The sequence below is a fragment of the Thermobia domestica genome, chromosome 3 (genome assembly GCF_964235325.1).
Source record: "Thermobia domestica chromosome 3, izTheDome1.hap1.1, whole genome shotgun sequence".
Lineage (NCBI taxonomy): Eukaryota > Metazoa > Arthropoda > Insecta > Zygentoma > Lepismatidae > Thermobia > Thermobia domestica.
In genome coordinates this window covers 168,430,169-168,442,397 of record NC_137456.1, presented here as the reverse complement: position 1 = coordinate 168,442,397, position 12,229 = coordinate 168,430,169, and the positions used below count along the sequence as shown (strand labels likewise).

Here is a 12,229-nt window from a genome sequence, read left to right as displayed (position 1 = left end):
GGACCATTCACTGAACTTACCTGAACTTGCCTCAATTACTTTTTTTACCCAAGTATCAAAATAATGTTGAAAGAAAGACTTTTTAATGACATTGATGACATCAAAGCTAATAGGATGGCGACTCTGAAGACAATTCTAGAAATAGTTCCAAAAATTCTTCGAAGGGCCCCGATATCAGTGTATAGCTTTCAATGGGAATACTTTGAAGATTCATCAATAAGGTACATGACACATTTTTAGAATTTAATTTTTCACGAACTTAATTGTTAGGCCTCCTAATTACAGAAACTGTCCATTATCCCTTACCCATCAGGAAGTCGTGGTCGGAAAGAGGAATTGCCGTCGTCGACGATGGCAGGTTGGGCCTTTTGCGGAGGCGGCAAGCGGTCGAAAATCGTAAAATAAAATGCCCTTTGCCAACACTAAGCCGGCTGTTGCCGACAGCCAGAGTCGGAAAAACAGTCGGAAAGGCCTCTTTCCGATCCTCTGCCGACTCCTTGTGCCGTCCTCCTTTTGATGGCGACGCCGGCTGATTTAATGCTCATTTACGGCTGTTTGCCTACTACTCGGCAAAGCAACTATTCGTCGCGGTCGAAAATCGCGCGAAAAGACGCCGCTGTCCAGCGCCAGCAATCCGACGGCGGCATCTGGTCAGCATGGAGAAATTGTCCGACTGTAGGCGGCAAGATTCAGATGGAGTTCCTTTCTTAAAGCAATATTTTCGAAAACTACAGAAGATTTATCCGCTTATATTTCTATTCGACTAAACTTACCTTCAATGTCACGGGTACTGTCGCCAATCAGCTTAGCGACCCCGAAATCCATGAACTCTACAATGATCTCAATTGTTTTAACATTCCCATACATCCATGAGATTAAAAATAAATAAATAAATAAATATCTATAAGTTCTGAAATTATCTATAAGTTCTGAACATTGCCAGATTGACAATGTTCTTATCAGAAATGTGCATTTGACAAGATTTTACAAAAACGAAATGTTTGAGTTTTACGTCCCACGCTTTTGCCGGCTCGGCTAAAGGAGACGGTGATGATGAAAAATGAATGAAATGGTAGAATGAAGAAAGTGGGAGGAAACGCACTTGGTGTTTATCCACCACCCAAGATTTTAGAAGTAAGTCTACTATTTTTCCCATTAATTTTGGAATTTGGCTCCATTTTTTTTTTATTTTCACACAGGAAAATATGAATGTAATATTTTGATTTTATTTGACTGATAACTTACACATTCAAAAAACTACAAAAATAAAAACAATTATTATGTTAGAAACTACGTTTCAAATTACAATTTAATATAACAGATAAGCATTTTTCATTTGTTAAACTATAGAGCATATGTTTGCTTATTATGTTTGGAAATTGTTAGAGATCTTGGGGAATTGAATCCGTATAGGATAGTAATGTAGATATGATATTTTATACCCATACAGATAATTTCTTACCCTTATGTACTCGATCTTCTTTAACAATTAACAAATTGACGAATAAAAGGTACAAGAGGAATTTTCTACCAAATCTTGGATTTTCGAATATGATAAAGTAAATGAAATGAAATTATGGAATTTTACGTCCCACGATTATGCCTGCTAGGCTAAAGGAGACGGTGATGATGAGCAATGAATGAAGCGGGGGAATGAAGAAAGTGGGAGCAAACGTTACAATCCCCTAGAAAACCCACGCACATGATGTTTGTCCACCACCAAGTTCACTTGGCGGGAACAGTGTTTGAACCGAAAACCCCATGCACCAGAGGTGAGCGCTCTACCACTTTTTTTAATTAATTGACCCACCGAACGTATCTCAGTAACTTATTTAAACTACTTATTACTAATTTTACTTGGTTTACTCATTTAACTGACTTTTCCAATCACCTAGAACGACAGAGACACGAACACATAAACATCGAGGACAGTTAAAATCACAAAGGCTGTCTTACCGAGAATCGAATCCGGGACGCTGTACACCAAAGGCGCACGCGCTAGCCACTGGACCAGCGGGAAGGGCATCACTGAGCCACCGCGTCCCCCAAATATGTAAAAGTAAATAAATAAAAGAAAAGAAAAAACACACCCTAATGACACACAATTCGTTTAGAGGTATGACTTGTTTAGGATGGTATTACTTTGTTTAAGCAATATAAACGTATTGTGGATATATACGGTTTAGGAACATATTATTTTGGAAATAGAGCATCTTAATTATTAAATGTTATATCAAAGTATAATAATGAAATGTTGTCATATAGTGTAAACATGTGTTTGTGTTTATGTGTTTACGTCAATAATTTGTAAATGCTTTGAATGTTATGTTTTGTTACGGCTAGACGCTAAGTCGTCAGTTTGTATGTTATTGTGATTTGTAATGTTTTGGTTGAAGAATTGAAATGTCATCAAGATGTAATGCTGTAACAGTGACACACTTTGACTGTGGCATAACTGTCAAGTTTGCAGAAATTTGTTGGTCTGAGAATTTGATCACGATGTAATTCGGGTGAAACCGATGTTTTACCAATAGCTGAGATATACAAAAAGTCAACAACGTGAATTCCAGAATGTCTGGAAACTGAGTATAAAAACCTATGGTCCGAAAAGATTGGGATCAGAAGTGGATCATCAGAAGTTGAGTATCAACAGAGAGAACCACTTGTACTCTTATCACAGTAGTCATTCAACTGTGAGTCCAGTCTAGGATTAGATCTAGGGAGATCTAACATTATCCAGTACAACCATTAACTTGGATTATGGTTGAACAATAGAAGGCGAACATAGGCTATTGGCAGCACGAGATATTCATCATCTAGAACTTCAACATTAGTCCAGGCGTCATCTACTAGAAGGTATGTGTATCTCAGCTATGTTCGACTTATTCGTGATTGACTTCTTAGATGCTTAAGATATGTGATCTGACGCGTTATACACAGTCTACGTTAACAACATTAACACACGATATTTCATAGAATACAAATATTTAAATGAAAGTTAACTTTATGTGGTTTTCTTCTGTTCCACTTCGTACCTACTCATTGCAGATGGTGAGTAGTAGCGATCTTCAACCGTCACACATTGATTTATCCCCATGCAATTTAGGCACGACGGTTGGAGGTTGTTAGTATATATCTAAAAATACGGCAACAAAAAGACGATTCTATGGGACTTTAGTAGAGAAGGTCCGGGTTCGATTTTTGGTGGGAGCTCATGTAGGTAGATCCCATATTAATTTGTTGGTCCATGTCTTATATAGCCTCTCTTCTGAAAGGGACGTTAATATCAAAAATCAAAATCCAATAACAAGGCCTTGTAATTTATTTTATCTTATTAATCTGGAGAAAATTCGCTTTGTGGGAAATAAAAGAACGATACTATAGACAAGAAACTATGAAGAGTCGTAATAGGTTGATTGATTTGTACTTCAACGTCCAATTCAGTCCATAGCTATAAGGGATGTAGGCTATGTCTCAACAGCAGACCGAAAATATATGATCTTGCGCCGGAAATCGAAACAGAATCCCTCATTCTAAAGGTGCATTTGCTAACATAGACTACACAAGGGAGCCCTAAATGTGAAATAGGGATTAATCTTGACTCTAAATAACAAAGAATACGCATCCCTCAACTTGTTAGCTTAACCTTTGGATGTAAAACTCAATGAAGCAAACTATAAAACTTTTGGAACATTATATAATTTTATTTTCCGGAACTCTTGCAATAAATAAAGAAGACTGACTGTGCGTACTATTGCTTTGTCTCTTCTTGATAAAGAACACGTGCTCTCTTTTGAATGTAGGTCACGAAGCTTTGTTGCACTGTTCCTTGTCTTGAATCGGCTAATCTACGCGTAATGTAGCCGGATTTTAAGTGCCGGGATCTAATGTGGGTGATGAGCTGAGTGACTCTTTTTACAACAGCGATGCTACAGGAGATAAAAGCCTTTCGCTTCAAATGAAATCAGATATACTGCTCGTGTTTTAATCCCGGTGGAGGCACTCGGTCGAAAAAGTGTAAACAGCTTTTTCAGGGCAGCCTTTCTGAATCAGGTTTTCCTGGGTTTTCCTCATTCACACCAGGCAAATGCCGGGGTAGTACCTAACTTATAGGTCCTAGGCAGCTTCCTTCCTTCCCTTTCTTCAGATAGTGTGCTCATCGAGGGACGTCATCCCTCATACATGACGGGCTAAATGGCCGTAGATGCCCAAAAGTCCAGAAATCTAAATCCTAAAATCGTGTTTGTGTCCAAGGCAAGCATCTCGTCCTGAGATTCAACTCAGGATCATCCGTGTTTTATACACCAATGATGGCAGTTGATTTAACGATAGGAATTAAATAATAATAATAATAATAATAATAATAATAATAATAATAATAATAATAATAATAATAATAATAATAATGTATTTATATTTAAAAATAAAATATTATCATTATATAAATATATGTTCTTCTCAAATTCCATCTGTTATCAATATTTTTCTCGTTTAAATAGAGTCTGTTGTTTTCCGTCCTATTGTTAATTTTCTCTTATACAGTAGCTTTGATTGTATCAAATTTTAGTTTTCTATAAAACCTTCAAATGAGAAAACTAAAGCTCGCTATAAATAAAACAATTCTCTGTATTATTTTTTATTATTAATTTTAGTTTCTATTGTTCCCGTTTTGAATTTTTTATCTTGAATTCTATTGTAATTACACAGAAACGAATATTTTTAAAATAAAAATGCATAAGAATATTGATAACTAATTTCCGCAGGCTCTACATGACTTCCTTTGACAGTGAAATTTAAACTAATATCCTCATTTGATGTATTTTTGTTACAATGAATCGTTTGAAGCTTGTGAGAGCCTTGAAAGTTTTAATCTAAATACAGTAGCTCTATATAATTAATTATACTTTATTTAAAAGTAAACTTCCTTTTGCAAATGAATTTCTCCTATGGCTAGATAGTTCATGTACGCAATTTTAGAGCGGAAGACCCGGGTTTAATTCTGGTAGAAGCTCATGAGTTCGACCCCAAGAAAGATCTACGCCCACGTCTCATATAATGTCACTACTGAAAGAGAGGCTAAACTCAAATCCAAGCAATCCACCAAATAAGACAAACTGATTCTTCAATTAAATAAGAAGGGTTCCATATAGTATACAGATGTCCGAGACTGATCCCCCAATGGACAACGGGTATAACGATATGGTCTGGTTCTTAAACGTTAATGTTGAGCCATTAAACACACAAAATTACTATTTTGTACACTTTGTTTAATAAATGTAAATGAGAAGCATACAGTTTACTTTCTACACAAATTTCTAAGATGTTTGCTTAACTAACTGAATAATTCTATTTAATTTTTGATGTCATGACGACGACATCAAGATTAGATTACATAAAAACATTTGAATATTTTTATGTATTAACATTATAACTATATTATTCCTTGGTCTTTCTTTTCTTCTATTAGCAGAATCTGCCTAGTATATATTTAAAAATACATTATGACCCAAAATTACAAGTAAATTACAATTGTTACAAGTAAAATATACAACATGTTGTATATTATAGCACTCGACGGACTTTTCTTTTATTTAATTATTCAATAAAAGGAAAAGAACTCTGGACCGTTAACTTCTACATACCTTTTAAGTGCTCCTTGTATACACAACATATATTTCATATCATAATCCACATATATTTCATTATTTTTACACAAAAAATATTATTATTAATTATATTTCTTCATAATTAACTCTATAAATCGTCGATTACAAGGCAAGTAAAAAAAAAAGAATACAGTCAATACTTTAATTCAAGTCCATTATGGGCCATAAAGAGGTTAATTATTAACAAAATTTAAATCGTTGGCTTTGGGCATAATAAATAAATATGTTAATATACATGTATTCTAGGCAAATTGTAATCGGAGAAATTGAATAAAATTTCATTATTTTAAACGAAAAGTAATTATTATATGAATATATGAAAGAAAGTATAAATTATGATTGAATCCATATCATTTAAAGTCAAAGTTCTTTGGAAAACGTATAAATTTGATTTTCATTACTCGTAATTCTTCCATGAAATACCTGACATCAATTTTACATAACTTTCATTACTTTCATACGTTTATATTAAAAATATCTTTTAATCCTTAATATTGCATGAAAATTATTATTTGCATGAAAATTCGAATAGAACAAGAACACAAAGCAAGAATTGCTTAAATACGAATTTCTTAGAGGAAACATAAAGTATTAACTTCAATAAGTATTCTCGCATTACAAAAAGTCCCAGGGGTGTAGCCAAGGAAGGGAACGGGGGGCCAGACCCTCCAAACGAATTTTGTGCCACCCAAACGCAAAATTCTGATTGGAAGATATTTGTACCTGTCTCATTTAAGAAAAGAAATTTTGTTTCACAAAATTGTGTGCTGAGAAAGGTTACATTGAAATTCATCTAAGATTTTATATGTTGCTGTCACAACAATATTAATTCACAGAATTTTCGCTCATATTATTTAGAAAGTGTATTTTGAGCGAAATGAAGAATCATAAATATCAAGAATACAGTGTAAATCCACCCCGATCGATATTTGAAGCTGGAATAGCATAGAAACATCGTAGTGTCTAGAATGGCACAACTAGCTACGTAACGAAGGTCTGTCTGGGAAGCATAAGGATTGAAACCATTGCACTCGCCGTCTTTTCCATTTGATCACCGTTTTCAACACGATCAAGTAAATTAGCAACCTTCGAAAATCTCAAATGTCGTTGTTAAAATATTTTAAGAGACAGACAGATATAACTAAACCTGCTGCAGCTGATGTCTCCCATTTCATAGAAAAAAGGGAAGAAGATGAAAGAACTAAAGGAGAAGAAAATATTTCAGTGTCAAGTGAGGTGCCAAGTGACTTAAATAATAAAGTTCCTTCACAGCCATTGTTATCAGTGTTCCCAAAAGTTAAAACAGGTGGTAAAGAACGTTCTTTTTTAAGTAACTGGTACAATGGAAGAGAGTGGTTGGAATATTCAGTTACTCGCGATGCAGCGTTTTGTTTTGCATGCAGAATTTTCAAAACTCGGACGATGCATTTACTTTGACTGGGTACAGGAACTGGAAACATGCATTAGAACGCAACAAGGGTTTTGCTAAGCACGTAGCATCAAAGAATCACCAAACTGCTGTGCTTGAATGGAAGGAGAAGAATCTGCGAGATGCTAGCAATTCGGGAGTTTCGACACTCTTGCAAGAGAAACAATTGAACAAGTACCGTTATTATTTGACTGGTATTTTTGACATTATCAAGTTCCTAACTACCAACGAATTGCCATTGCGCGGTATAGACGACACGTCAAACAAAAACGATACTTTGTCATCAGCAATGAGCTGCGCAAGTGGTACTGGTGTTGAGGAAGTTTTCCTATATGAAAACAGTGACAGTGAAGCATCAGGTATGTTTTTAAGACTCTTTGAATTTACTTGCAAGAGAGATCAAACTTTGCGTGAAATAAGTGGCATTATTCCTAAAAATGCAAAATACACGTCTCCCGAAATTCAAAACGAAGTGATTCAAATTGCAGCGGATTTAGTTCGGGAAGATATTGCTTCCAGGGTAAATTCTAGCGAATGTTCGTTCTTTACTCTGAAATTCGACTGTACAAGGGACAAAAGTGGTGTAGAAAATATTTCTGTAATCGTGCGATATGTAATTCGAGGACAAGTATGTGAGAATCTTATAGAGATGATGCAGATTAATGATCAGAGTGCAGCAGGAATAGTGAATGCAGTTCTTAGTGTATTGAAGAGTGCAGGTATCAACGATAAAAACATTCTTAGTCAGTGCTACGACGGCGCAAATGTTATGTCAGGGAGGCATGGCGGTGTACAGAAATTACTACAAGATTCAGTTGGAAAAACTATTCGTATGTTCACTGCTTTAACCATGAGTTGCACCTAGTTGTTATACATGCCATTTCTACTGAAAACAGGATTCGACAGTTCTTTGAAGTATGCGACGCAATATATAACTATGTTAGGAAACCTAGTATAATGACGAAGAACAAGGGTACAAAGCTTAAACGTTTGGTAGAACATCGATGAACTGGTCATTTAGTAACAACAGAAGCTATTGTATCCAGTTACCAGAAACTGGTAGTGCTTTTCACAGATATTGAAGAGGAAACTGATCTCGATGGAAGTCTCTCCATTGAGGCTTCAGGTCTATTACAGAAGATAAATAGACCCATGTTCAAGTTTCTGGCCTACTTTGTGAGGAAAATTCTGAAGATTGGGCAACCTGCTAATGCCATGCTGCAGTCTGAAGCAATTGATTTGTGCTCAGCAGTTGGTGTTATTCAATCCGTCGTCGAAGAAGTTTCTTCGTTACGCACTGAAGACAGTTTCAATGAGTTGCAAAATGAGATACGTCATGAATTTTCGGACGAGACAGGCAATTGCCCTCCACGAAAACGAATTTGCAAGACTAGCTCTTCACTACGCGACATGGTGGTGTACGAAAATACCCTAGATTATGGAAGAGAAAGGGACACAAGCCCAGATACTTATAAGAAGCTATACTTCCATGTAATTGATTGTGTAACCGGGGAGATTTCAGCTCGATTCAGTGAAAGAAATACGAATATTTTTACTTCTCTCAAGACATTAAGAGAAATAAATTCAGAAAATTTTCTTGACGTTAAGGAACTTACACCATTGTGTGAACTCATTACATATACTCCCGATACAGAGGAAATTGCAACTTGTAAGCGATTTTTATTGAAACAGTATAGTGATTTACCTACCATAACCATTCACAGACTGACGGAAATGTTATACCCGTACAGAGAGGCTTTTCCAGGGGTGTATTCTTTGTATGCTGCTGGATTAACTTTTGGAGCCTCTACTGCATTGTGCGAAAACTCGTTTTCCACTCTTATTCGTGTATTGACACCCTATAGACGCTCGATGCTACATCATCATAAAGCAAACTTAGTACTTCTTTCGTTCGAAAGTAAAGTTTTTGAGGATATTTCTGTCGACAGGTTCTTGAAGAGGTTTTCTCAGAAGTCACGAAAACTCCCCCTATATTGAAAAACAAAAACTGTATCTGTTTGTTTTTGAACTTTAAAACATCATTTTCTGTAATGCAATTACGAATTTAATTCTGAATATTCAGAATTCGTACCGTCGTTCCCTTTTCTTGTAACTACTTTTATATGTATTTGTTGTGAGCTGATAGTAAATTCATATTCAAGACATTCAGTAGATTTTCCTCAAGTCCTATAAAAAGGTGTGATAAAAGCTTAATGAAAAGATATATTTTCATTTAAAATTCTAAAGACGAGTTTCATCTAAAATTGATTATCTAGTATAACTGTTGACCATATGCACCCTTGAAGTCATGCAGAAGGGATTTTTTAACGCTACGCGTAAGCATGGGAATTGTCTGCACTCTTGCCGTACTCGTCTTCTGCACCCTTGTTCTAGAGTATTCTCACATAATATTTTCACTTGTACTTATTTATGCTGTTACAATTTTAATGGCGCAGCGTGTTTAAGGCTTTAGAAATTGTAGTTAATTTGCTGTAAAAGAGGTAAATTAAGCATTTGTGTGAGTGATGGATTTTAGAACCATTTAGTCCTTGTAATTAAGAATATACGGCATTCTTCTACTCGAATTCGTAATGTTTCGCATACGGTGGACCACTTAACTACAGTACATCGTTGCTCTCTTCAGAGGTCACCTTTCTAATTGTCACAAATGAAATTAAGTTTTAATAAAGTTCCCCAGCAACAACGGTTCTTACCTCTATGCGCCTTCAGTCTAGAAGTAACTGTGTTGGCCATTTTGCTTTTGCATTAACCGAACGTTTTAGTTCAAAATTAACACCTCCCAACATTTCGTTTTATGCTTAATTATAAATTTCAATTGTCAAAGTTTCACACAAGACACAGTACAAAAAGCCATTATAGTCTACGTTGCTGTCTACATGTCTGCGCTGAAAATAGTCTACGAATAGTTTACATCAACATGTAAACGTGACTATCGATTTTTACTCATAGACGTAAAGGTTAGGTAAGGTTGAATTGTTTGGTAAACTATACAAGTGTAAATACATTTATCCTAACCAAATCTAACCTACACTAAATTACGCATTTTGCTCGAACATTTCATCTCAAATTGCTCCCTAACCATCTAACAAATACTCTTGTAATTAATGTTTGCAGTGGTGTTGGTGCCCTTGCCCTGTGCCAAAAACGTAAATTTTTACTGCAAACATTAAGTACAAGGACACATGTTAGATAATCCAAAATAAAAACTTCCTTTGTGTATGAAATCTGAAATTGCTGATCTGCCTTCTTAAATTTTTGTTCTTCGATTACTAGGAGTCTAAGATGCCCAGGAGACCTTTGTTTACCAGGAATTTTTATTTGAAGAACAAACTATGGTATTTGTATAGGGCCCCCCATGTGAATCTCAGCCCCCCCCCACTTAAGTTGGTTTGGCTACACCACTGAAAAATGCTTTCAAATATACTCTATAACATGAAACACGAATAATGCGATTAATATTGCGTTCTGCAATCATAGGAAAACATTAAATATTCTTTTGATCTAACTTTTCAAATTGTTATTTATAACGATATTTTGTATCTAAAGTTTTTAAATTAGTTTCATAATCAGAAACTTGATTAGAAGTATTAAACGCTGACGTGGATACAACCCCTTCCACATCAGCACAATCTAGTTTAAATTACATTGACTTATAGCTTCAGTTAAACTACACTGTATTCCACAATCTTGAGTACTTTCTTGGCGATTATGCACTGTTGCAGCACTTGGATTTCTGTTGGCGTAATTACTGCCATCTGTAAATTGATTTCGTATAAACAAGCGATGATTATTGTTACTATTGAAATTCCGATTACTATTTCTAAAATTCCTGTTTCCATTTCTGCGATTAGGTTGCGCCTGATTACCGGTAATATTGTGGCCATTTATTCTACTATTATAACAATACGAGTTAGAAGTATTTTCAGGTTGTATATTTAAGTTTTTCAAAGCGGAGCATATTGTATATGATGACGGCCAGAATTACCCTGACCTCTATCCTGCCCTTTTATTACCATTTTGCACTGCAGATTGACTCTCATAATTTTGAACAAGCATAATCAAATGGTTAAAATTGACACACTGCGCAGACATTAATAATTGTTGCAATCTAAAAGGTAATAGAATTCGAATGAAAGCAATGATTCGGGATTCAGGATGATTCGGATTTAATGATCTTAATTCATTACATGTAGAGACCACAAATTTGGTAACGCTTTTTTGGATCTTGGGATTGAATGGTTTCGTTTTCAATATGGCATCCCTATTCGCTAGCATAAAATCATTTTCATAATTGGATAGTAAGGCGTTCTTAAAGTCCGAATAGGTACGAAGACTACTCCTAATGGCCTTAAACTAGGTTAAACAAGGTGGCAATAATATGTGTGGTAATAATTTTAAAAATTGAGTCTAATCTATGCCCATTAATTCGCACTCATCTTCAAATTTTTCAGGGAACCCCCTCGCAGGTATGTCTTCAGGTACACTGCTAAATTTAGTAAGTGATTTTACTTCACTGAACCGTAATGATTTGCCTATATTAGCCTTCAAACACCTGTAGGGGAGAATTGGCCAATGCCGAACGCCCATTTTGCAACGAATCTTGTGAAGATAGAAGGCATCGGCAAGTATTGCCACTACGCGGATGCAACGTGTAACCCTCCCAGCGCACCAAGCCGCCATTTTGAGGCAAGGAATCGGAGTGATAGGAACAAATGTTGTTTTGCGTATTCATGTTATAATATTCGTTTGGTCTAAACGTGCAGGTAAGTCACAGTCACATATTTTTTTTTTTTGCATTTGTATTGTACTAAAAATGAAAGTATGCATTGTTGTGAATGCAATAAGCTATTTCTTTGCTTTGGGCATTGATTATGTTTGATGTCATGATAACACATTTTCATGGCGGCTGTGTGGGGCAATGCCGAACAGTCTTCGGCAACTCTTCGGCATTGTCCGCAACTGTTCACTATTTTTTGTCCCGTCCAAATTGATATTTTACACACATTTGCACAAAAGAAGTTCTGAATACAACGTCAGTTGACCAAAAATGAATTATACTATAGTACGTATTAAAAAATGTTGCACTCTGGAATATATATTGTAAGAGCTAGTT

General features: G+C 35.5%; 1 protein-coding gene across 1 annotated transcript; it reads left to right on the top strand.

Moving 5' to 3' along the window:
* Window positions 1-7,063: 7,063 nt before the first annotated feature.
* LOC145682017 (zinc finger MYM-type protein 1-like) lies at window positions 7,064-7,960 on the top strand. The gene has a single exon (XM_081753621.1). The coding sequence runs from the start codon at window positions 7,064-7,066 to the stop codon at window positions 7,958-7,960; it is 897 nt and encodes a 298-aa protein (XP_081609747.1).
* Window positions 7,961-12,229: the final 4,269 nt, after the last annotated feature.

Bases quoted from the DNA above. Each gene is read 5' to 3' on its own strand.
- LOC145682017 (XM_081753621.1), top strand. From the start codon at position 7,064: ATGCAGAATTTTCAAAACTCGGACGATGCATTTACTTTGACTGGGTAC.